Source organism: Natator depressus, chromosome 7 (genome assembly GCF_965152275.1).
Source record: "Natator depressus isolate rNatDep1 chromosome 7, rNatDep2.hap1, whole genome shotgun sequence".
NCBI lineage: Eukaryota > Metazoa > Chordata > Testudines > Cheloniidae > Natator > Natator depressus.
In genome coordinates this window covers 71,801,833-71,829,426 of record NC_134240.1, presented here as the reverse complement: position 1 = coordinate 71,829,426, position 27,594 = coordinate 71,801,833, and the positions used below count along the sequence as shown (strand labels likewise).

Below are 27,594 nucleotides of genomic sequence, written 5' to 3'. Positions count from 1 at the left end.
TCTGCACTTAACTTCTTCATGGGTGGATGGAGGGGAGCAATCAACAAAGTCTTTGTTCCACAATGGCCCATTTGGATTCAATAGTCTTTCCTGATGAGCAGGAGATAACACCTTCTGTAGGAATCCCCCATTTTGCATTAGGTGAAGTTTTTTTCTTTCCTTTTTGGTGAGTTACATAGGCCATGTCTGCACTACAGAGTTTGCTGACAAAAGTTATGCCACTTTAATTAAAGCACTTCAATTAAACTGCTGTTGCATGTCCACACTATGCTCCTTGTGTCGGCAGTGTACATGCACACTAGCAGCTCTTGCATTGACAAAGAGAGCAGTGCACTGTGGGTAGATATCTCACTGTGCAAGTGGCTGCAGGGTGCTTTGGGAAGGGTTTTCTATGCCTCATGGGGCAGGTATAGCATCACATGATGCAGGTTTCTCAATCCCATTGTTCCATGGGCATCCTACTAGATTGCCAGCTGCTTTTCTATAGAAGTATGGGGGAGGGGAGAGGTGGAGAGTGTGTGTGTGGAGAGTCAGAAACAAAGTGTGTGTTGGGAAGTGTGTGAGAGACTGTGTGGACAGTGTGTGTATATGTGAGAGAGACTGTGTGTGTTGGGGAAGTGTGTGGTGTGTGTTGGGGGAGAGTGTGTTGGCATGCTGTCTCTCTAAGTTCAGACAGCAGCCTGAGCATCCAATCCCGCGGGAGGGGGACAACACCCCCCCCAACCCCCGGCTATGCACAGCAGAGCAGTCTCTCCTCTCCCTGCCCCTGCAGCAGCAGCTTGCTCTGCCTGCCTGCCGATTCCATATTAATGGTTCTATGATTCCGAGTTCTCCCATAGCTGCTCAGCTGCCAGGAGCAGCATCCTCAGCAGCTCTGTGAGCTCTCCAGGCTGAGGAATATCAAATCTTCCTGGAGCTTTGAAAGGGGAGGGGTGCATGGCTGCAGGGCAATTGAGTTCAAAACAGTGAGCAGAGTGGTCACGGTGGGTACTGTGGAATATTGAAGGAGGCCAGTTATGGTGACATAGCAAACAGCAACGTCTACACTGACGCTTTGTCACTTTAACTTTGCTGCAAAAAGCTTTATGCCTCCCATCGAGGCAGTTTTATTTTTTCAGCAAAACACCAGAGTTTTGCCACCAAAAGTAGCTTTGTAGTGTGTGCACCTCCACTATTTTGTCAGCAAAAAATGCCTTTTGCCGACAAAACTGTGTAGTGTAGACAAGACCATAGTTTCAGAACAAACATTTTACAGCTATAGAGCAATTTTTTAAAAGGGCTCCAGAGGTGATCCCAGCAATTACAGGCCAGTAAGCCTGACTTCAGTACCAGGCAAACTGGTTGAAACTACAGTAAAGAACAAAATTGTCAAGACACATAGATGAACGTAATTTGTTGGGGAAGAGTCAACATGGTTTTTTTAAAGGGAAACCATGCCTCACCAATCTATTAGAATTCTTTGAGGAGGTCAACAAGCATGTGGACAAGGGGGATCCAGTGGATATAGTGCACTTAGATTTTCGAAAGCCTTTGACAAGGTCCCTCACCAAAGGCTCTTAAGCAAAGTAAGCTGTCATGGGATAAGAGGGAAAGTCCTCTCATAGATCAGAAACTGATTAAAAGATAGGAAACAAAGGGTAGAAATAAATGGTTAGTTTTCAGAATGGAGAGAGGTAAATAATGGTGTCCCCCAGGGGTCTGTACTGGGACCAGTCCTATTCAATATATTCATAAATGGTCTGGAAAAGAGTTAAACAGTGAGGTGGCAAAATTTGCAGATGATACAAAACTACTCAAGATAGTTAAGTCCCAAGCAGACTGCAAAGAGCTACAAAAGGATCTCACAAAACTGGGTGGGCAACAAAATGGCAGATGAAATTCAATGCTGATAAATGCAAAGGTAATGCACATTGGAAAACATAATCCCAACTATACATTTAAAATGATGGGGTCTAAATTAGCTGTTACCACTCAAGAAAGAGATCGTGGAATCATTATGGGTAGTTCGCTGAAAACATCCACACAATGTGCAACAGCAGTCAAAAAAGCGAACAGAATGTTGGGAATCATTAAGAAGGGGATAGATAATAAGACAGAAAATATCATATTTTGTCTATATAAATCCATGGTACACCCACATCTTGAATACTGTTTGCAGATGTGGTTGCCCCATCTCAAAAAAGATATATTGGAATTGGAAAAGGTTCAGAAAAGGGCAACAAAAATTATTAGGGGTGTGGAATGGCTTCCATATGAGGAGCAATTAATAAGAGTGGGACTTTTCAGCTTGTAAAAGAGACAACTAAGGGGGGATAGGATGAGGTCTATAAAATCATGACTGGTGAGAAGAAAGTAAATAAGGAAGTGTTATGTACTCCTCATAACACAAGAACTAGGGATCACCAAATGAAATTAGTAGGCAGCAGGTTTAAAACAAACAACAGGAAGTATTTTTTCACACAGCACACAGTGAACCTGCAGAAATCCTTGCCAGAGGATGCTGTGAAGGCCAAGACTATAACAGGGTTCAAAAAAGAACTAGATAAGTTCATGGAGGATAGGTCCATCAATGGCTATTATCCAGGATGGGCAGGGATGATGTCTCTAGCCTCTGTTTGCCAGAAGCTGGGAATGGGCGACAGGGGATGGATCACTTGATGATTACCTGTTCTGTTCATTCCCTCTGGGGCACCTGGCATTGGCCACTGTTGGAAGACAGGATACTGGGCTAGATGAACCTTTGGTCTGACCCAGTATGGCCGAACAGACAAAGGGAGCAGGTCTGTTGAGTAAGAAGGTGCCCTTTTTCTAGAGTCACATTTTTTATCTTAATCTGCAGTTTAACCCTGTTTTACAATCTTCTGGGATTTGGTGTTTAATTTATTATCTTGCGGCATCTGATATGCCACAAAGAAGCACTGTTCACTGCCATATTATATGCTTGTCAAGGTTCCTTCCCCACTCTGAACTCTAGGGTACAGATGTGGGGACCTGCATGAAAACCCCCTAAGCTTATTTTTACCAGCTTAGGTTAAAACTTCCCCAAGGTACAAACTATTTTACCTTTTGCCCTTGGACTTTATTGCTGCCACCACCAAGTGTCTAACACATATATAACAGGGAAAGAGCCCGCTTGGAAATGTCTTTCCCCCCAAAATCCTCCCCAAACCCTACACCCCCTTTCTTGGGGAAGGCTTGATAAAAATCCTCACCAATATGCATTGGTGAACACAGACCCAAACCCTTGGATCTTAAGAACAATGAAAAAAGCAATCAGGTTCTTAAAAGAAGAATTTTAATTGAAGAAAAAGTAAAAGAATCACCTCTGTAAAATCAGGATGGTAAATACCTTACAGGGTAATCAGATTCAAAACATAGAGAATCCCTCTAGGCAAAACCTTAAGTTACAAAAAGACACAAAAACAGGAATATACATTCCATTCAGCACAGCTTATTTTATCAGCCATTTAAACAAAACAGAATCTAACGCATATCTAACTAGATTACTTACTAAGTTCTAAGACTCCATTCCTTTTCTGTTCCCGGCAAAAGCATCACACAGACCGAGAGAACCTTTGTTTCTCCCCCACCTCCAGCTTTGAAAGTATCTTGTCTCCTCATTGGTCATTTTGGTCAGGTGCCAGCAAGATTATCCTAGCTTCTTAACCCTTTACAGGTGAAAGGGTTTTTCCTCTGGCCAGGAGGGATTTTAAAGGTGTTTACCCTTCCCTTTATATTTATGACAATGCCTGATCCTGCAAACAGTTGTAATAGAGTAATAGAATCCAAGGCCTGAAGGGGCCATTGTGATCATGTAGTCTGACCTCCAGTATAACACAGGTCATAGAACTTCCCCAAAATAATTTCTAGAACAGATATTTAAGAAGAATATCCAATCTTGATTTAAAAATTGTCCATGATTGAGAATCCATCATGACCCTAGTAAATTGTTCCAATGGTTAATTACTCTCTCAGTTAAAAATATATGCCTTATTTCCAGTCTGAATTTGTCTAGCTTCAACTTCCAGCCATTGGATCATGTTATACCTTTGTCTGAAGAACCCATTACAAATATTTGTTCTCCATATAGGTACTTAGGCTGTAATCAAGTCATTCCTTACCATTGTCTCTGTTAAGCTTAATAGATTGAGCTCTTTGAGTGTATCTCTATAAGGCATTTTTTCTAATCCTTTAATCAATGTTGTGGCTCTTTTCTGAGCTCTCTCCAATTTATCAACATTATTCTTGAACTGTGGACACCAGAAATGGACACTGTATTCCAGCAGCGGTCGCAACAGTACCAAATACAGAGAACAGAAGTAATACAGCCTCTCTACTCCTACTTGAGGTTCCACTGTCCATGCATCCAAGGATCACATTAGCCTTTTTGGCCACAGCATCGCAGTGGGAGCTCATGTTCTGCTGACTATCCACTAGGACCCCCAAATCTTTTTCAGAGTCATTGCTTTCCAGGATAGAGTCCCCCACTGTGTAAGTACGATCAACCTTTTTGTTCCTAGGTATATACATTTACGTTTAGCCATATTAAAACATATTGTTTGCTTGCACCCAACTAACCAAGCTATCCAGATCACTCTGTAGCAGTGATTTGTTCCCTTCATTATTTACCACTCCCCCAATTTTTTGTGTCATCTGCTAACGTTATCAGTGATGATTTTGTTCTCTTCAGATCATTAATAATTTGTTTTAAATTAGTAAAAATTAGCATAGGGCAGGAACTGATCCCTTCGGGACCCATCTAGAAACATACCTGTTTGATAATGATTCCTCATTTACAATTACTTTTTGAGACCAGGTTTTAATCCATTTAATGTGTGCCATGTTAATTTTATGTCATTCTAGTTTTTTAATCAAAATGTCATGCAGTACCAAGTCAAATGCCTTACAGAAGTCTAACTGTATTACATCAACACTATTACTTTTATCAACCAAACTTTTAATGTAATAAAAAAATCGAGTTAGTTTGAGAGGATCTATTTTCCATAAACCCATGTTGATTAGCTTTAATTACATTAGCCTCCTTTAATTCTTTGTTAATCGAGTCCCATATTAGGTGCTCCATTATCTTGCCCAGGATTGATGTCAGATTGATAGGTCTATAATTACTCACATCAGTCCGTTGACCTTTTTCAAATATTGGCACAACATTAGCTTTCTTCCCATCTTCTGGAACTTCCCTGGTGTTCCAGTACTTATTGAAAGTCAACATTAATGGTCCAGCAAGCTCCTCACCCAGCTTTTTAAAAACTTTTGGATGCAAGTTATCCAGACCCGCTGATTTTAAAATGTCTGACTTTAGGAGCTGCAGTTTAACATCCTCCTGATACTAGTGGAATGATATGACTACATTATCTGTCTTTTTCCCATATACAGAACAGAAAAATTTATTGAATATTTCTGCATTAGGTACTGATAATTCTACCATTACCAATGCCATTGTTAGGATTCTTTTTGTTCCTAATATACTTTTAAAAAGTTGTTCTTGTTGTCCTTAACTCTGCTGGCTGGAGATTTCTTCCTGTGTCCCTTTGCTTCCCTTATCAATTTTCTATAATTCTAAGCTTCTGATTTATATTTATTACTATCAACTTCCCCTTTCTTCCATCTGTTATATATTAATTTTTTATTTTTTATAGCTGCCTTTACTTCCCCTCTAAACTTGGTCAGTTTTTTAACCAATATGGCCTTTCTTTATGATGGGATTGCAGCTTTTAAGGCATCTAGTAAATAGTTCTTAAACAATTCTGTTATCACTCACATTTTTCAAATTAAATTCTTCCTCCTAACTGATCTTGCTCATAATTGTTTTCAGCTTTGTGAAATTGGCCCTTGTAATGCACCAAGTATATATATCACTGGTCCTGACTTTATTCTGTTCAAACTTTATAAATGTGATCAAGTCATGATCACTTGTATCTAAGTTACCATTATTTTTTAGTTTTGTGATGAGTTCTTCTTTATATGTTAAGACAAGGACTAATAGAGAATTCCCATGTTGGATGCAACATTTCACTCATGTGAGTAAGAGTGTATAGGATAGAACCATGTAACTATGGCACTATAGCTTATCTTAAGCCCGGAAAGGTGCTACTGTTCCCTTCATACAATGTGGTGTTTTGATATAAAACTACTTTCCCATAAGAAACCAGCTAGTTACTAAAAACAAAAATAAAATAAAGCCCTGTACAATGCGGTAAATGTCAGATGGGCTGTTTGGAAAGGTCAGGAGACTCTTACACTTCATTATTTCAATGGAGCTTGCATTAAATGAGTACATTGTTTGTCTAGGGAATAAGGCTGTGTCTGATAAAGAACAGCAGAACTAAAAAAAAGTATATTTTTTAATGGGAACACAGGAACTAAAGCTTTGATTAGTGTCATACATGGGAAAAGTTTGCCTCAGAGACTCAACTGCAGAAACAATGGGGAACCATGTCAAGCACTAAAGCAAAGACTGACGTCACCTGCCAGGAGAGCAGCTTAGCAATTAGTAGGAGGGAAGCAAGCCAGCACAGGAGTGGAAATGGTATGGGGAACACAGCTGAATGAAAAAGGTTTAGACTGCACTGTTAGGAAAGTTCACCAAACCACACTCTTTGGCTTTGTCAGGGTATGCAGAGTATTTTTTGTTCCCTGAGTTTGACACTCTTAGAAAGAAATGTGATTGCTTTTGAGACTTCTGCTATGCCTGACGCTAAACAAAATTCTTTTCTTGGAAATCAACATATTCCAGTGGCCCCTGGAATTTGAAGAATCCTGCAGTACTCTGAAAGCTGAATGGAGATTCAGGGTATGTCTACGTAGCAAAAAAAAACCCACGGCTGGCCTGTGCCAGCTGACTTGGGCTCGTGGGGATTGGGCTGCGGGGCTGTTTCACAGTATTGCCAACCTCAACCGTTCAAAAATCATGAGACTCAAAAAAAAAAAAAAAAAAAAAAAAAAAAAAATCATGATTGGCCTAACAATCACGAGGTTCTTATAAAAGAAATCATGATTTTTGTATTCGACCTTCTGATTTTTGATCTCCCCCTGTCTATTCCCTGTGTATGTGTGATTAACACAGTATTGTTTACTCTTGCGTATTTATGGAAGGGAAGAGGATTTTGGCTCCTGCAGGAGCTCTCTCAATAACGCAAAGAGCTCTTATCTGTATGCAATTGTGGAGCAGGGCCTGCAGGTATCGCCAGTATCTCTTGCCCTCCCAGACCATGGCAGTCACCTGTTCCCATCGCTGCCAAAGTTTGTGTAGCTCCATGCAGGATATTTTTCACCAATGTGAAAAAGTCACTAGTCTCCCCTAAATGGTCCCCTGCCACTGTTTGGGGCGGAGGGGGAGACAACCACATGAGGAACATTAAAGATTTGCTCGCTGATGAGGAACATCGCGCATGGAGCTGCACAAAACTTTACTTCCCCCCAAAAGTCAATGAATGCCCCATATTTTTTGTGGCCCAACTATTGCCTCATATCCTGCTGCTCTCCTGCAGGAAGCGCTCACTCAGGATTGGGGGATGCACAGGAAGATGATGGAATCTTAACTCTACCTTACTCCTGGTCAGAAGCAGCAGCAGTGGGAAATGAGAAGGAGGTGCTGGTGGAAGCTGAGCCATCTGGGCAGCACTGCTCCAAGCAGCTGATGAGAGAGGCAATACACAGTCATGGCAGAGGAGGTGTATTGAAGTGGCTCCCCAAAACAATGTGCATCCCACGGCAGTGGGAAGAGGTGGGTCCTGGGGCTGACAAAGATTTTTAACTAAAATTAAGCCTCACTCATCTTGGTAAAAAATCCTGACATTTGAGTGTTCTATCGCAAGATCATGAGTGAGGCTTAATTTTAGTTAAAAATTGCATCTCTCATGATCAATTCATGAGAGTTGGCATGTCTGGTTTCATTGCTGTGTAGATTCAGCTGGAGCCCGTGCTCTAGGGCCCTGTGTGGTGGGAGGGAGACTTAGAGGACCTAGGACTTGTCTACAGCTTCACCTCTGTAGCACTTCAGTGAAGATACTACGTTTTCCAACAAGAGGGCTTCTCCTGTCAGCATCGGTTCTCCACCTCCCTGAGAGACAGTAGCTAGGTCAATGGGAGAATTCTCCTGTCAACCTAGCACTCTCGGTCAGTTTAACTGCATCACTCAGGGTGTGGACTTTCAGACCCCTAAGTGACACAAGCTATACCGATACAATTTGAAAGTGTAGACCAGGCCATAGAAATGTCTGCTTTTCACTGGACTACACCATAGGCCAAATCCTGAAGTCTTTATCCTGTCCTTACTCACTGAAGGCCAGATTCTCAGCTGGCATCAATCAGGGTAGTTCAGCTGAAGTCAACAGAGCGACGCCAATTTACTCCAGCTGAGGATCCTCATCTGGCTCAAATAGTTTTGACTGATAAAGGATGATATAAAAACTGAAAGAGGCTTGAAATCAGTGGGAACTGGGCACCTAAACACCTTTGAGGATTTGGACCTTACTGCTGAAATCAGAGCTGAAAGCCTGGGCCGGGTCCTGTGTGCTTTGCAAGTCAGAATTGGGAGAGGCTTTCCCGCTCAGAGACTCACTACATTCTTCTGAGCTAACAATGCAACTTTGCTTGACTGCCAACTCTAACTAGTATTGGATCCATTCTGTGTGAAGTCTGCCAGGTTCAGGCAGGGATGTGTAATCATGTGGAAACCTGCATTTAAAATAGGACTCTTTTGCTCTAGTGCTTTTGTTCTTTCCCAGTGAAAACAATCCACACCCCATGAGTCATCATCATATGTGCTGATTTGTTTACCCCTCCCAGATACTGCTCCAAAACAACAAGTTCCTTATGAGCTGTTAATCTAAAACAATGCATGCATGGGGTGGTGCGAATGGAGTAACTGACTGCACATATATTTATTCAAAACTGTCCAGATTCAGTAGGTATTCCAGTTATCAGCCTGAAACCCTCATAAACAGATCACAGAAGAGACCTGGTGAGCAGACAGTTCCAAATCACCTGCGCTGCAGACTCTGCAGTGGTCCTCTATGAGCTATTAAACCAGCACAGAAGAGCCAGAGCTCAGTGCACTACTGCCTTGACTCCTGCTGGTTGCTCCCCTCCTTCAGCAAGGCCAAAACCACCCCCTTTACCAGGGGCTGGGAGAAGGCCTATATGGGTAGATATGTAGCAGCAGTGAACATCCCACTATACCAGAGGTATGTTTAAACCCACTTTAAACTGTTCAAGTGTAGTAAAGGAGAATTGGGGTCAGTAATAGGTAAGGCCTGCTGCTTATTTTGAACAGTTACCAGCATTAAAGCTGGATGAATAGGGATTAAAATGCTTGCAAATAGTTTGACAGCTGCTAAATAGAATTTCTCTTTGACTGCATTCACACCCTTCTGTTCGCTTCTCCATTCTTTGGAGTTAACCTTGATTTAGGCATTTCCTGACTTTCGAGCGCTTACCAGTGGAACCTGAAGGTTGCATGAGTGTCACATTTTGTATTTAATCACCATATCTTTTCTTGTTGTCCTGTTCCATAAAGTTTACAACTCATCTTTCAACAGAGGGTCATTTTTCAAGTTGGTATTAAAGTGCAGTATAGGCAGATGAGCAAGCAGTTTAGCCTTTTATTGCAATTATTTTGCCTAGCTCTTTTCAACAGTTTCCTTTCAGGGTATGGTTTGTATTAAGAAAAATCCCCAGGTTTCATTAGGATCAAGGATAAAAGTTTATTTCTAATATTAAAGGAGCAACTTAGAGGTCTATAAGGGCCTGAGCCAAAACTCACAGAAGACAATGGGAGTCTTTCCATTGACTTCACTGGCTATGGATTAGGCCCTAAACGTTCCCAGAATAGCTCTCAAAGTGAGCCAAATTGTTTCCTTATTCAGCTTGTTTATGGGATCACAAAAACCTTGTGTTCTACATCTACATTTTTTTTTCTGGGCTTCCTGTGAAACTGTGTCTATGAAACTGTGTTTATTCATTGGATAGACTAATTTTATGGCTGGTCTAATGCCATCTGCTTTTCATTCCCTCCTGAACAGTTTCACTTTGATTCAAGTCACTGCCTGACAAATGGGCAGGAATAAGACAGACTTTCTGTTGATGGAATAAGTGGGAAAGGCTTCTCTGCAGCGTGGTGGAAAGCAATGTTTGGTTCACGTCTGCAGGCGAAGGCATTGCCGTCTGCGCTCACCAGCAACCCAGTGCCACAAATAGCTGGATATTTTAGTTGTTTTTCATGTTTTACAGTCTGTGCTGAACCCAAGCATTGGGCCAAATTAATGCCTGGCGTAACTTTACTGACAGAGTTACACCACGAATAAATGTGATCCATTATCTGTTATTACTCCATTAGATACCGCTTCTCAGTTACTTTCTCAGTTCTGCTTGTTGAATGGATTCTCAAAACATATGTGCCCATCTTTTAGTTTACTTTAATCCAAGTGTCCTGCCTTTTCCACATAGCCATTAGTCTCTTACTTCAGCAGCAAATCTAGGTGTCTCTCGGGCTCCGCATCCTGCAAATATTTAGGTTTGTTTTTATTAGGAAAAAAAGTGTATTCTTCACTCATGTGAACTCACTTGAGGTAAAAACCTAGTGAAGACAAGGTGGTTTGTAGTTTTAACACAAGTTAACAGATCAAGGTAAACACTTGGTTCCCCTGTAGTCTTTAATTTGACCTGCTAACACATGTGAAAAATGGAGGTTACTTATCTGTAACTGGAATTTCTTTGAGATGCGGTCTCCATCCGTGGGAATGCACGTGAGCCATGCGCCCAAGATTAGAAATTCTAACAAGCATTGTCTGTTGGCCTACACATGCTCGGTAGTTCTTCTTGTTCTAGGCTGAGGGCTTAAGAAGCAGCATGGGCCGACACTTCTCCAGTTCCTCTTCTTACCGCGAATCCAGTAAGATGCAAACTGAGGGGAAGGAGGGCAGGTAGTGGGTTACAAATAGGGACCACACATCTCAAAGGACTTCCAGTTATAGGTAAATAACCTCCATTTCTTCTTCACATGCTGATTCCTATGTGTATTCCACATGTGGGTAACTGACAAGCAGTATTCAGAGTGGAGAGGGGTGTGAGGATGCTAGCAGCAAAGATTCGTCTGCAGCAGAGGCCTGAATGGACGGATATGCACTAATTGGCAGCATGTGATGATGCACCCAGAAATCCGTTTAGAGATTCTCTCACAGGATAATGCTTGTCTTCGCTACTCTTCTGCTATGGCAAGAAATAGCCTTGGTGATGTTCTGATAGGTGTGGTCCTTTACAGGTAGAACAAGGTGTGACTCAGAGTGCCTGGGGTAGTCCTCACTGGACATGCCAAGGTCTGGCTGCAAAAGGGAAAGCAGATACTCCCAAGACTGGTGGGTAACACTGAAGTTAAACTCTCCAACCAGTCATAAACTGTGCTTCTGATCCCCCCCCACACTAGTTATCAAGAACCAAAAAAAAAAAAAGAAATCACACAGCCCCCTTTATTGCATTCCAGTTCTCTGGCTCCCAATCAGCACATAGGTCCAGTACAGTGAGAAGTTATTTTAAAACTCTGCTCACATATGTTCTTCTGATCCCAAAGGGCCAGCCACATTACCAGGTCGATATAAGTTTGGATCTTACCCAAAATACCACATTGCCAGCCAATCCTTTAGTATCTAAAACTAAAGGTTTATTATAAAGAATGAAGAAAGAACAAGAAGAGAGTTGTTAAATGATAAAGCAGTCACATACATACAAAGATTCAAAGTCTATGTATCAGGTTCTTAGCAATATTGGTGAGTTTGCTAACTTGAAAGTCCCTCTGGAATACATCCACAGCTTGGATGGGTCATTCAGTCCTTTGTTCAGAGTTTCAGTTTGTAGCAAAGTTCCCCCAGAGGTAAGAAGCAGGACTGAAGACAAAATGAAGATGATGCAGTTGCCTTTTATATTCCTTTTGCCATGTGGCTTGTACTTCCTTTGTTCCAAACACAAGCTGTCCAGCACATGGCATGGAAAAACCTTACAGTTCTGTCCATAGGCATGCCCCTACATGGTTTGCTGGCTCAAAAGTAGTCCTTGTTCCTTTTATTGGGTTCATTGTACAGTTGATGTCCCTTGATGGGCCATCAAGCAGGCCTAGTGCTGATGCCAATCTGTCTGGGACTGTCACCCAGAAACACAGCACAAGTTTGGAAATACAGTTATACCCTACATATATGTAACTCATAATACAAAGGTGATACAAACATATGAATAAGATTATCATACTTGCCAAATTATAACATTTTTTGCAGCTATCTTACATGGCATATTAGGCACAGCTCATTTCAATTTTACAATATTCATAATATCCTAAAGTCCCCCCCAGATTCCATACAGCATCACACAAGGCATATCTGACATTGAGGGAATGAATGCTTTTCTTTTTGGCAGAAGCATGGGGTTTTGTGAAGAAAGCTTATGTGGATCGTTTGGTTGATATGTAATTAATTCAGAAATAACCTTGGGGAGGGACTGAGGATGGAGTCAAAGAGAGAACTTTTCCTTGTGAAATATAGTATATGGTGGGTCTGCTATGAGGGCGGCCATCTTGCTTACTCTTGTGGAGGAAGTAATAGCTATTAATAATACAACTTTAATGGATACGTGGGACATGGAACATGTTGCTAATGATGCAAATGGTGGTCTGGTGAGTATTGATATGACAAGATTGAGATCCCTTTGAGGTGTAGATTTGTCCACTGGCAGAAAAGTCCTGACTTAATTCTTTCATGAATCTCACTGTTGTGGGCTGAGTGAAAATGGAATGTCTGTCTACCTGGAGGAAGGAAGGCATTGATGGCTGCGAGATGGACCTGCAGTGAGCTAATGGAAAGACCCAAATTTTTTAATGACAACAGGAAATAATCTAAAACACTGGGATATCTGGAGAAGGCTGATTATGCTGAGCCCAGGAACAGGAATGTCGCTACTAAGCTAGGTAGCAGGTCCTATTTGAGTCTTTCCTACTTTAAGTAACAATAGTTTGGACAGGGGGGCCAAACAAGCATTCTGGTTCTGATGCCCATCCAAACACCAGGCCATGAGGTGGAGTGAGTGTGGGTTGGGATGTCTGATTTTGCCCCCTTCCTATGTTAGGAGATCGGGGAATGGGGAGATCCTGACAGGAAGATGGACTGACATTCTCAGAAGCTCCAGGAACCAAAACTGGGCCGGTTAGGTGCTAAGAGAATGACTTAGATCCGCCACGACAGGGCCATCCTCAAGACTTGTAGTACTAGAGGAATGGGAGGAAAGGCATAACTGAATTGGTTTGTCCATGACAACAGGAGAGCATCATCCCGAGAGATGGGACCCATAGCTCCTCCGGAACAATACAGAGGAAGTTTTCTGTTTGGAACACAAAGAGATCCCATTGAGGAGTTCCCCACTGAGCAAATATATTGCTCAGGACAGAGCTTTGCACCTCCCACTACTACAGTCTGTAGACTGGTGTCTGATGACTAAACATTTAGTTGCGTGCTAAAGAGTTTTGAGCACCTGAAAGGTATGCAGCTTGGATAGTGATCCGGTTTCTGATGCACCAGTTCCAAAGCCTGACTGCTTCCAGAGAAGGGAGAAGAGGTCTTGCTCCACCCTGTTTGTTTATGTAAATCAATATGTACAGTGATATTGTCTGACATTACTTGCATATGGAGTGAATGTATAAGTGGAAGAAAAGCCCTGCATGCCATCAGGACTGCACTCAGTTTCAATAGATTGATGTGCAGTGTGGCTTCCTATGGGTACCTTCTATGGCATGGTAGTTCAGGTCAGCACCCCAACCCAAAAGGAGTCTATTATGATGGTGGCACTGGGGGTGGGAATGTTGAAGGGAATGCCCACTCTCACTTGTTCCAGATTCCATCAGCAGATTAGAGAGGTAATGACTCTGGTGGGAATGGTCGCTCTCGTGTTGATATGATCCTTGTCTGCTGAGTAGACCAACCGGAGCCAGACCTGTAGGCGTCCTAGATCAAGGCTGGCGACTGTTGTCACATAAGTGCACGTGGTCTAGAAGAGAAAGGCACATCTTCATTGTAGTCTTTGGTCTGTGAGTAATCTGTAATATCAGATTGCTCATTACCTAAATTCTTTACTTGGGGAGGAAAGCTCTTGCTGAAATGGAGTCCAGTGTCACTCCAATAACGGTTATAGTCTGTGTGGGTGTTAAAACTAACTGACTTTGTTAACACAGACACCCAGCACTGCTAGAAGATGGAACAGGAACAAAATCGCTGACCTGACTTCTTGGCTGGAGCGACCTACTAGGAGCCAGTCATCGAAAGACAGGGAAACAGTAGAACCCTGACATCTCATTTAGGCTGCCACAACACGGGAAACGTTTGTGAATACTTTGAGAGCTGCTGCTACTCCACAGGAAAGGACTTGTGAACTGGAAGTGTTCTTGATCCACTAGAAACAGAAGGAACTTTCTGTGGGAAAGATATTCTGAGCATCCTTCGTGTCATGAAACACATCCCCTCCTGTGGGAAGGGGATTATCTGTGCTAATGTAACCATCCTGAATTTTGACTTTCAAATAAAGTTGTCAAAAAGTCCAGAACAGGTTTCCACCCTCTGTTTTTTGGGAGGACTAAGAAATAAGGGGAATAGAACCCTCTCCCTTGATGCTGAGGTGACACTTGTTCTGTTGCCCCTCACTGGAGGAGGGAGCCTCCCTTCTGTTAAAAATCACCTCGTGAGATTGGTCCCTGAAGGGGCACCGGGAAGGGGATTTGTTGGACAGAGGGAGAGAAACTCTATGGAGTATCCTTGATGGATAATTTCTAAGACCTAACTGTCTGTCGTGACAGAGTCTCAATTGTGGGTGAAAAATGAGAGACTGGCCACAAAGAAAATTGGGGTTGAGATGGGTGGCATCAATAGCAGTGGGTGTATTCTGACCAAGACGTCAAAAGTGGCCCTTAGTGGCTGGCTGGGAATGGTTAGAAGTTGTGGTAGCAGAAGGTGCTGAAAATTGAAGCCTCTGAACCATCTGATGTTTACATGGAGGCGTGACTGGATACTGGTGGTAGAGCATCTGTGTAGGGGGTGGACTTGGCTTATACTCCTGCCTTTAGTGCTTCCCCCTCAGGGTCAGAGTGTACATTCCCAGGGTGTGTACAGTCAACCTCAGGTCTTTCAATGAGTGTAGGGTTTCATCTGTTTTCTTGTTATATAAATTCAACTTGTTGAAAGGTAGGTCCTGTATGGTGTTCTGGACCAACTTGGGGAGTCTCAAAGAGTGAAGTCCAGACACCCCTCATAACTATGTCAGTGGCCAAGACTTGGGATGCCATGTCTGCTGCAACTCTTGCAGCTGGAAGGGATGTCTTTGACATTAACTTGCGCTCTTCTATGAAAGACTGAAATTGGTCTCTGTCCTCAGGGGGAAGCTTGTCTTTAAAGTCAGCCAGCCTGGAATAATTGTTAAAATCATATTTCACTAACAAGGCCTAATAGTTAGCAATAAAGAATTGCAGGCTTGAAAAGGAAAAGACCTTTCTTCCCAAGAGGTCCAACCTCTTCGAGCTCCTGTCAGCCAGGGTGGTCTTGGGATGTTGTGATCTTGCTCTCTCTGTGGCTGTCTGTACCACCAGCAAATCAGGCAGTGGGTGGGAGAAAAGAAATTCAGCCCTTTTGGCGGGGATGAAATAGCATCCCTCCGTCGTCTTAGGTGTGGGGGTGAGTAAGGCTGGGGTGTGCCAGACCACTCTGACTGGCTCCATGATGGCCTGATTAAGCAGGAGTGCCACCTTGCTTGGACCTCTAAGCTGCAGAATATCCAAGTGCCACTATTGAGTCCTGGACCTTCTCCATTGGTATGTAGAGATCACTGGCCATTCTCTGCAGTAGCTTCTGGTACTGCCTATGGTCATCCAGCAGAAATGAGGATGGAGTAATGGCTTTTTCTGGAGATGAGGACGAGGTTCCCATTGATACCTATGGATCTAGAACAATATCCTCTTCTTCATACTCTGATGGATCCAGTGGGTGCCAAGTAAGAGAGTGTGGTATGACTCAGGGATGGATTTGGGGGGTCTATCATGAGGCTCCCACAGGCTCCATTAAGGCCATAAGAAGGGATCAACCAGTTGGGAGGGGGAAATCTACTGGTTGGGAGTGGCAGGGCATCAGGTATCAGCAGTCTCCGGGGAAGTCATATCTGGGTGGATGGCATCCAGATCTCCTCTGTCTGTCAGGGCTCAGCTCCCTACCAGGAGATGACTGAACAGCTGGTGTGCCTAACTCCTTCAAGCCCAAGAACTGCTCTGTTTCTGTTGGGGGGCCAACAGTACTAGAGGGTGGACAGGGGACGGTTCCTGTGTCACCTAAGCAGTTTCATACTCCAGCATGGCAATGTCCCTTAGGAAGACTGGCTTGGAAAGGAGAAGAGACTGAGGGTAAGGGAAGAAGATATGTGTGTGTGTCTGTATGTCTCAGTATTCGGGGCATTTTGACGGTTGGGACCATTGGTTCCCATGTGTCCTGAGAGGCTGTAGTTGGGTGGTCCTCTGAAAGATGGGCCAGCCCCAGCAAAGAATCAGGTCCAGCACTCCAGGATGTAGTCGGTGGTTGTCAATCCTTGTGCTTCAGAGCCGGTACCACTGACTGAAGCAATGTATCCTATTTTTTTTGCACACTTCACCCTCCAGCTTGGAGGTTTTCAGCAATCCTGATCTCTTAGGATCTGTACGTGAAGGCTCACCTGACATGGGTGGGCAATTTCATCTTTTATGGACAGATTTGGACAGGGATCGGTCCTTGTGACCATGAGAGTGCACCTTACTCTAATAGAAGCCCTGGAAGAAGAGTCCTTGAGCTTAGCAGCTAAAGACTTTGTAAGTTCATGCTTGCAGGGGTGCTGCTTGTCTGTTGGGGCCAATGTACAGGGAGGTCTCCCTGGCACACATAAGAGTGCGGTCTCATAGCCTTGTCCATAAGGTGTTTCCTTAATCAAAGCTCGCAAGCTTTGCATGTTTCCAATGGAAATGAGCGACAGATGCCTCACTTTGCAGAAATATGCAACTCACCCAAGCAGTAGAGACAACATTGGTGATCATCGCTCTTGGAGAAGGAGCAAGGGCAGAAGACACAGTTCTTGAACCCTGGAACTCTGGGCATAATCCTAGACTGTGGGGAGAGAGTTCCAGTAGGGGGGAAAAAACGAGCTATATGGACTATACTATAAAACTCTAACTATATTAAGATACAACTATAAAATTATTTACAATACTACTTACAGGCTACCAAAAGAGAAAAGCTGGAAAAATCTGTTGACTCAGGGATTTAAATTGAAGCCATGCAGTGGTAAGAAGGAACTGGTGGGGTGTTGGCCTGCACTGCCTCTGATGCCCTTGGTCTGGAGCACGAGGAGAACTACTGCCCATGTGTGACCAGCGAATGCTGCCTGTTCGAATTTTCGGACTCAGACACATGGCTCACACCCACATGTGGAATATACCTAGGGAAGACCAGCACTGGAAGAACTACAAACTATATGAGGATTTTATCTCTGATTAGTTACTATGAGTTAGCTAACATGAGTTCAGACCACATTTTTTTTCTACTAGAGAGACACAATTTGGTTATGTCTTCATGACCAAAAAAGGTAGGTTTTTTTATAGCATTAGCAATCCTGCAGTGCAATCCTAGTGCAGACAGCACAGGCCGTTTTTACTGCAGTGTAGGTAGGCAAAGACACCACTCTACACCACGCCCCTGTTTGACCTTGTCCAGCTACACTGCAGTAAAAACTATAGACGTCTCTCCACCAGAACTTTACTGTACAGCAGTGAATGTACATTTGTTATGACACTGTAAAAACACATTTTCTTATGGCAGTGGAAACATAGCCTTACACACCCAGGCAACATGTAGGCCCCAATCCTGCAGTGCTGCTGAGTTCAGTGAGATTACTCGCATGTGTAAAATTACCAAAGCATAAGTGATTGCAGGATTGGGGGTCTTAGACTCATTACCACAGAGTCTGATATCCTTTCTCAAGAAAAATTCCCATTTAAGTCAGTGAAAGTTTTGCCTGAACAAAGCCTGCAGAACTGAACTCTGAATTGCCTTTTCCATTCATTTTATTACCCCTCTGTGTGCACAGGTTTTAGCTGAGTTGCCCATTCACACCTGTTTCTTATTGATTATAGTCTCACCAGAATCCATTTCTTTAATTATTTTGCAAACTCCAGTGTTCTCTACCTGAGCAGAATAGGGAATTTGTCAGACTCTTAACATTTTTCTTTTCCCACAAGAGCACAAAAGAAGGCAGCCGCATAATTGTTGTCACTATCGGTGTTCATGTGAAAAATAGGGGTTTGCTTCCTGCCTGGATCTCCACTGACTTAAATGGAGTTACTCCTGGTTTACACCAGTGTGAAAGGGGAATCAAACCTAATACCAAAAAAAAAAAAAAAAAAAAAATTAATGTAGTATTCTGTCTTTGGTCTCTGTGCAAAACCCACATTGACATGAATTAGATATCTGTGAGCGGAATACAGGTAGAATATTGCATTAAATTAATCCAAGCAAGGAGAAATCAAGTCAGTTTATGTAACCCAAATTTTTTTCATCTCCCAGCGTTGCAGAAAGTAGAGTGCTGTGAACGTCTAAAGAAGATGCACAGTGTCTTAGTGGGAACAGGGCTTGCCATGATAAACACTGATTTTTCTTATAAGTAGTAATTAGCATGCAAATACCGTGTGCTCTTTTACCATAGTAATTAATCTTCCTGCCCTTTGGGCATGTAACTGAAAGGCTAGCAGAAGGACAGAATGCTCATTGAAGGAGGTAAGTAATGATGTACGAATCATGATGTTAGTGACTATGTCCTATGGAATGTCTTAACCACTAATCTGTGGTTAGAGCTGTTTGTGAACCAGCCCCATTTGAAAGGTTTGGCCAATTGAATACTTGAATTTAGAAGCTTTACTGTAAACAGGGTTCAGGAGAGAAGGCAAATTAGGCTACATTTTATTTTGAGAAGAACCCGTCTTTTATTGCAACAGTGTTCTACATGAGATTTTTCTCTTTTCACAAAGTGTCCACAATCATTATTTCCCAATTCACATTATCCTCACTGCGAAGCAAGTGATCCAGCCACTTCAAAGGCTAAATAATTTGGATTTTATCTTTAGAAGTAATGGTACAAATTCATCTCTGGAGTAACACCACTGCTTGAGTCTCAGGGCTTGTCTGTATTTCACAATAGCGATCGGTGGCTGGCAATCAGTGTAGCTGCACTGGTGCTGAAGTGCAGATGAGGGCAAGCTGGGGTGTGCATTGATTGAGCAATCAAGGCTCTCTAGCACACCTCATGCACACTGAAGCTTGCCTGTGTCTGCATTTTGGAGTGAGCACCAGTGCAGCTACACTGATTGTTAGAGCCCTACCAAATTCATGGTCCATTTTGGTCAATTTCACAGTCGTAGGATTTTAAAAGTTGTAAATTTCATGATTTCAGCTATTTAAATCTGAAATTTCAGTGTGTTATTATTGTAGGAGTCCTACCCTGAAAAGGAGTTGGGGGGGGTTGCAAGGTTATTGGAGGGGGGGCTGTGGTATTGCTACCCTTACTTCTGTGCTGCTCCTGGCAGCGGCGCTGCCTTCAGAGCTGGGCACCTGGAGAGCAGCAACTGCTGGCCAGGATCCCAGCTCTGAAGGCAGAGCCACTGCCAGCAGCAGTGTAGGAGTAAGGATGGCATAGTATAGTATTACCACCCTTACTTCTGCGCTGCTACCTGCAGAGCCCTCAGTCAGCAGCCACCACTCTCCGACCACCCAGCTCTGAAGGCAGCAGTACAGAAGTAAGGATGACATGGTATGGTATTTAGAGTAGCAGCCGCGTTAGTCTGTATTCGCAAAAAGAAAAGGAGGACTTGTGGCACCTTAGAGACTAACAAATTTATTTGAGCATAAGCTTTCGTGAGCTACAGCTCACTTCACTGGATGGTTTGCCTCCCATGCCTTGTGGTAGGCATTCCGCAGCTCCTGCACTGCAGTGTGTCCCAGTCGTGGCCCCTTTCTGTCATGCATCGTGAACTCTGTCCATAGGTATCATAACTCCTACGGCTGGAGCACAGCTGGGACTGCACAGCTTCCTCTCCCCAAATGCTGATGAGGTCCAGCAGCTCAGCATTGCTCCAAGCGGGGGATCGCCGGGTGCGTAGACCAGGCATGGCCACCTGGAAAGATGCACTGAGACCACTGCATGCATCACTGAGCAAACAGGAAGGGGACTTTCAAAATTCCAAGGGAATCTACGGGGTTGGGATACTGTTGGTCATCTGAGGGCAGGGCAGTGGAGTTCAAACCGATGACCAGAGAGGCGAGAACAGGCATTGTGGGACACCTCCCGGAGGCCAATCGCAGCGCTGTAATCAATCCCTGTCTACACTGGCACCACAGCGCTGTACGCCTCTTGTCGGGGTGTTTTTTTTACAGTGCTACAACTGCGCAGTTTCTGCTCACTAAGTGGCTTGGCACTGTGTACACCTCAGGAGTTACAGCCACAGAAAGCTGCTTTACTGTGCAGAAACTTGCCAGTGTAGACAGGGCCTAAGCTATTGCTAAGCAGACAGTGGCTGCTCCATTTGTTTGTGCAATCACTGCACTACCAGCATCTGAGCACTTGAGCATCATATAATACCTAATTGTATTTCATCCAAGCTAATTTTATTTCAAGCAGATGTTGTCTGTGTTCAGTGTGAACTCTCCACATATGAGAAGCTGGGAGTTTTCAATGATCAGCCAATTCCTTAAAAAGTCCCTGTTTTACTTTTATAGCAATAAACTAGTCAACATGAACCAGGGCTTGATTAAATTGATGGGTGTTTTCCTGTAAAAGAAGACAAGGCAAATAAACTATTGAGCTAGAGCATTGTTCTGACTTCCCCTTGAAAAAGAATGATGGGGATTTTGTTTTGTTTTTATCTCCATCTCCTTCCAACACTTTGGAGAGTCGCTGCACCCGTATTTTGTCACTCAAACAGAATGATCAGAATGTGGAGCTGCTGGCTTTTGACCTTCCCCAAAGCAGACTTAGGAGCAGTGTTAAAGGAAGGATAGGGTGTGTGCTATTGTGAGATAATGACACACCTGGAGTGATTTTGGGAAGCCTTCATATAATCAAGAAAAACTTATATCTAGGCCCTGATGTGTGTTACTGCAATTATCAAATAATGGGGGGGGAGGAAGAGGGGTTTTTTTCCAAGTTTTTGCTTTTGCTGTATTTTAAGAATTGCTGTTTTTATTTTAGTGAACCCATTTTCACAATATAGAAAACTGCAAAAGATTAAGATTCTCTGTGTGTGAGCTATAAGGCCAAACCATTCTCCTGTACCTGGCTGAAGATTCAATAATTCCAGCACAGCAGCCAGATCTTACCTCTAATCGCACCAATTATAGCTTCTATAGCTGGCTCATAGAACATTAACTTAAATGCTTGGTTTGTTTTTGAATCAAAATGAGAACAGATCACTCACTAAGACTAAATGGAATCTGAGTGGGCAGGTTTACTTCTCTGAGTTTTAGCCCCATGAAGACCAATGGAACTTAAGCTATAATTCTGCTCAATCGTTTGAACATTCAGGCAGTGGATGTATAGGCTAGTGATTTTAAACCATGACTGATTTGAGGAATAATTCTTAGTAAGCATTGCGTGGTAGCTCTACCCACTGAAAATATGCTGAAGCTACATGCTATGTGGACGTTCATTATAAAGGCACAGCATTTGCTCTTCAGCTGGATCTTTGAAAGTAAGAGAAGTTCTCGGCAAGGATCTAGAAATCCTACTGGGGCAAAGAAATCCGTTTTTCTTTTCAAATGCTGCATCACAGTGTCCCTGGCCTTGTATAGATGTGGGGTGAAGAGCATAATAATAATGTTTTCCCTGCCTGTTTGGATGGTCCCGCTTAAAGGACAGTGCAAGCACCCCTATTCCTCCTGCACTGCACTGCACATCACACAGCACAATCCTTTCTTGAGCTCTCCAAGGAATGATGCAACTCGGCACCATGCCCTGTATAGGGCTATGACTATATGCTGCAATCTAGCTCCTTATTGGACACTGCTCCAAATTAGGCAAAGACTCTTCCAAGGTGGCTTGTTTGTTTAAGCTGAAGTTTTATAGTCCAGTCCTGTAGTGGTTAATAATGTGCCAGCACTGCTATCCTATTTGCTAGATGTGTTGGCCTTTTCATTAGGCACTAATCTGAGACTGCCAATTGGCTACAAACAAGAGTAGCTAACACCTGGGTGCTGACATACCGCAACTTTAAAAGCCCCTCTTTGACTTTGGCTCCAATGCTGGGCTACTTCTGGAGCTTCCTTGTACCTCGTCACATCCTCAGGCTGCCCTCTAAGAGACCATCTCCAGAAGCAAGAAGGCTGATTAAAATAGCAGACTCTTCCTCACCAGCCCTATATTAGGCCATCTGCTGTACAGTTAGAGTGAGTAGTACAAACATTCCTATGATCTATTATGGGAAAATAACCAATGATGGGGTTTTTTGTTGTTAGATATATGTGCAATCTAGAATGTGTTTTTTCTATCCTCCTCTCAAAGTCACATCTAACTTGGTGAAGGCTGTTGAGGAGAGACTCAAGGGACTGCTCAATTTAACTCTCTTACACCCCTGACCTCTCCCTTTATCCTGCTGGGAAAATGGGCAAGTATGATCCACTGAGGTCAGCTATCTAGGAGATATTGGGGTTTCACGACCAAGAAGGGCTCTCTGTGGTTGTCCAGTTCATAGAGAGCAGAGCTGCTCAAAATATTTCAGTATAAATGATTTTCTTGAAAAAATGGCCTTTTTTTTTTTTTGCTTGTTCAAATGTTTTTATGGAAACACTGCTCACCTTGAATTTTTTTTAAAATATTTTATACAATATTTTTCATGTTTTCCTTTTCATTTTTTCCTGACCTCTTTTTTTTCTCCTATTTCCTTGTTTTCCTCTTCCCCTTCCCAGTAATTTTGGAAAACTAATTTCCTTTTTCACAATGACTGGGAGGAGAGAAGGAAAGAAGAAAATAAAAAACAAAAAATAAATATATAATTTTTAAAATTAAAAAAAGGAAAACAATTAAAATCTATTAAAATGGGTTCAAAATGAAAATAACTTTAGAATATTGACATTTTTCATAAAATTGTTGACCATCTCACAGAGATAGCATTCCTGGCCATAGGCAATACCTACAACAGGGGGTTCTCAAACTGGGGGTCGTGACGTTTCAGGGGTCAAACGTTATTACTTGGGGGTTGCAAGCTGTCAGCTTCCACCTCAAATCCTGCTTCACCTCCAGCATTTATAAGAGGGTTAAATATACAAAAAAAATGTGTTTTTAATTTATAGGGGGGGGTCACACTCAGAAGCTTGTTGTGTGAAAGGGGTCACCAATACAAAAGTCTGAGAATCACAGATGTACAGAATTGTTCAGTCAGTTTTTTGTGTTCATACGGTCACTAATCCTACATCACAGGTTACTTGCACATAGAAAATAACTTATAGGCCAAGAGGATAAAAACGGCAGGCTTTCCAAAGTGCATTGATGAATTATATGTGCACCCATTGAAATGATAACCTATTACTATCCACTTCTTACTATTCTGCAGCTTTGTTTACCCATTGGTTATCCACAAAAGAGTCTGGTCACAAGCACCTGTTCCAAAGGCTGAGCACTAACTTTTATGACTTCTATTCTTCTTGAACTCTTTCTGTTAGAATAGTCTTGTTATTCTGAGGGCATTTCATTGCTGAGGTGACACATCCATGCATCTGATGAGCTGTAATGAAACACCTCATCTTAGGTGTGGAGCCATCACCAGGCATCTGTTCTCTCTGTCTGGTTATCTTAGGCTTTTTTAACATACCAGTCACTGTGATATCTAGTTAAATTCAAGCAGATGCTGTGAACAAAATAATGTTCTATTTGTTTTAAGGGGACTTCTGGCTTATTTTATAATGCTTGCTGCCTGTTAAACATGCATGGAAAATAGCAGGGTGTGGGAAATAATCATCATTTTTTGTAGGGTTGAGAGGATATAATAGGTAGAGATACTACAGAGTTATCTTCTGTTTCTTTAGCAGGATTCTGAAATGACGGTGTGCTCTCATTTCAAGGGTAAACCTAAGTCTGATGGACAAGAGCTTGGTAGTGAGCCATGTTTTACCTCACTCACTGTAGCTACTTGTGCGGTGTTTTATCTCCATCTTACCACTTATTCACCCCCTAATGCTTCATCCTATTCATATTCTGGTGGATGTAGAAGCCCAACTTTTCAAAGTCAAATATGGTCAATGGGTCACAGACATTTACAAATGCTTAACTTGTTGCCTGCAATTTGTGAGCAAGCTTAACTGGATACCTGAGCAAAATTTCTATGTGCACTTTGGGTATCTGCACATGTATGGTACATGTATGCCTGTGCAGAGTCCTTACTTTGATAATCTGGACCAGAATCTACAACTTGGAGTGTGAACCTCATGAATGGAGAACAGCATAAACAACTACTGTCTCCCTCCACGGAGTGATTTCCTCCCTCCACTGCCTGCTTTGGAAATGGTCTTCTCCAAGCAAAGCATAAATCTCTGCATGTATCTGAGGTGTCTCCTTCCCCGGAGTCCATGTATTAGAGATGCCATCAGCCTATAAACATCACTGCACTCCCTGTGTTCTGTTGGAGAGCAGGACTGGCAATATGACTCAACTCATCCTAAAACCTCATTCTTCAAGGTCCCCTGAGAAGGAAGTGTTGTACTTCCCAAAATGGAATGAGGAATGGATGGTGCTACACAAGTGGTTACACAGGCAGAAGGAAGAATCCCATTATGCCAATAATTTTATAGTGGCAGATCTTTCTGGCTGTAAAGCTCCTGTTAAACGTCAGTCCTTATCAAGAAGCCTGAAGTGTTTTTGAAATATGATTTCACTACTGTCCAGCTTTATGGTCCAGTGGGTAGTGCCTTGTAGTATCACATGGAAAAAAAAAAAAGGGTAACTTTTTTGGCTTGCTTCCCTATGCTAGAATGGGTCTGTGAGTGTTTTAAAGGCATTATGCTTAGTATTTAGGATAGGGCATCTCATTATTCAGCAGTACCTCTTCTGGACAATAAAGGACTGACACCAACAGGCTCAAAAGAAAGACTGAAAAACAATGACTGTGACAGACAGTGGAGAGGACTTAACTATGCATCTAGGTAAGGCTTTGAAACAAGTCAATCTCCGATTTTGTTTGTTTGTGTCAGAGGGAAGCATAGTATTAACAAGGTTTTATTTTTGTTTGCTTGGTGTGTAGATTGATTTTTGCTATTTTCCTTTCCGCAAAGGCATTCAAAGAAATTAATAAAAAAACTTGTCAGTACATCCTAAAGCATGAAGCTGTGAATAGCACTCACTGTGCTGCTGACCCAGATTGGGCTCTGCAGTATCAGTCAGTGATTCAAAAACAGAAGTCTAGGTAGGAGATTGAATGAATCTTTTATCGCAGAGACCTACTTACATGTCCTGGAAAATTTTGAAAAATATTCTTCTTGAACACAGTTCTGCCAGAACACACACTTCTCACACACAGAGTGGCTTTCTTTCCCCTGTATATGATCACAAACAATATTTACCTATGGTAAATATGGTGCTATGCATCCGATGAAGTGAGCTGTAGCTCACGAAAGCTCATGCTCAAATAAACTGGTTAGTCTCTAAGGTGCCACAAGTACTCCTTTTCTTTTTTCTTTTTACGAATACAGACTAACACGGCTGTTACTCTGATACCTATGGATCGTTGTTGTTTTTGGTTCAAGTCCTCTTGATACTTATTTATTATCCAATGTCCTAATTCTCCCTTTCTGGTGACATCCCAATCATTCTGCTCCCCTCTGTCCATTCTCAAGGCCATAAATTATAGCCCCTCATTGATAACTTGGGATGGGATCACACCTGATCATATGCTGCAGAACCATTCATTCAGATTCTGAAACACTACTTGGTTTCATCACATTCACACCGCTTATTATTCAGCCTGGCCCTGATTCAGCAAGATACTTACATACATTCTTAAAGTTGAGGCATGTGCTTATGTACCTTACTAAATGGGGGGCCTATCCACAAACATTTATGTGGACATATTTTTGTTCACACCAATGCCTGGAGAATGGCTGTTTGTACCAATACCTGTATCCACATGTGAACAGAAATAGATATTGTTCATTATTCTCTATTCATTCATTATTATTTCCTGTCCTCTTCTTAAAATGTGTTGCCCAGTCAGGGAGTAGAAATAATACCATGTGATTCTGGTGACCAATCACACGCCACAAACAATGAATAGTGCATAATCAAAATGAACATTTTTCACCCACACCCTAGACTGAAATCTGTCTGTGCACACTATTCAGTCAGTACTTCCATACAAGTAAATGCACATGCATAAATCAGGATAGGATTGAGAAGAGAAAAAATGGATACATTAGTGAGTTTATTTAATTCAATCAACTCTACCTCACTACTATTACTTGTCTGTATTACAGTAGCAGCTTGAGGCCCAAACCAATATTGGGACATCATTGTGCTAAGTGCTCTATATGCACATGATAAGCACACTCAGCCTTCCTATTCTGGAATGAGGAACAGAGCCTAAGTCTTCCATGGTTTCATCCTCTACTGACTACTTATTTTGCTTTTCATTTGGCAGCTGTAACATCTAAACCCCACCTGTTCAGACATGGTGTAAACCAGAGATTCTGATCCATTCTTTATAGGAGACTCTCTCTTTCAAGCAGGAGCCCAGTGCCATTATAGGCAGGAGAAAATATCCTACTTACCCATTTCTGGACTGTGGGGTTCCAGCTTCTGAATCATCTCTCTCTTCTTGATGTGACGGTATGGTGCTTGAAAGATGGTCTGGGGTCTCCTCCTTGAGCTTCTCCATCTCCCAATCCTCCTGTGATATGGGGGACCGTTGAAGATATGTAGATCTCCCATAAACTGATGGCTTTGAGCTGTGGAAAGAGCCATCTTCGTATCCATTTCTTGAATGTGTGACCAGCTCCACCAGTTCTACTGAGACACAGAGGAGCAAAAGCTTCACTATCATTATGGCTTTTCCTAACCAGCCACACCTGCCTCTCATTCTCCTCCCTGAAGCTCAGACTGAATTCCTTCTGGAATGCCCTTGTAATATTTTTTAAGTTAAAACTTGGAAGAGGGAAAAAAAGGTTTTGTAACAAAGAGCGGAAAAAGCTTTCAACCCTCCCAGTGACTGTGGAAATGTCAGAGGCCATCAAACAATGTGAGGCTGGGTTCCTGTGTGGAACTCAAGACTGAGAGAGGGGAGAAAAGAAGTGGGGGAAGGGTCATAGTTTATTCAAGGAACTTCTGATTTTGGCTGCCTTCTAATCTTGTCTGTGAACAGGAATTTAGTCTTTATCAGCTGCCTTCTCTCTGGGGCACAGGAAAAGGATGTTAGCTTTAAAGGAAAAGAAAAGAAAGAAAAGAAAATATTGAGCGATGTAGCAGATTTCCAGTGTGGTGTTCCCAAGCCCAAGAATATGTCACAAA

The 27,594-nt window shown here is 42.5% G+C and overlaps 1 protein-coding gene across 1 annotated transcript in view; it reads right to left on the bottom strand.

The window, feature by feature from the left end:
• The window catches only part of MMRN2 (multimerin 2), a 49,764-nt gene extending 22,530 nt beyond the window's left edge, over positions 1 to 27,234 (bottom strand). Inside the window, exon 1 of the mRNA XM_074958758.1 lies at positions 26,859 to 27,234. Coding sequence (XP_074814859.1) covers positions 26,859 to 27,166 — 308 coding nt within the window. The 5' untranslated portion in view covers positions 27,167 to 27,234. The remainder of the gene's footprint in view (positions 1 to 26,858) is intronic.
• Between the last annotated feature and the right edge of the window lie 360 nt (positions 27,235 to 27,594).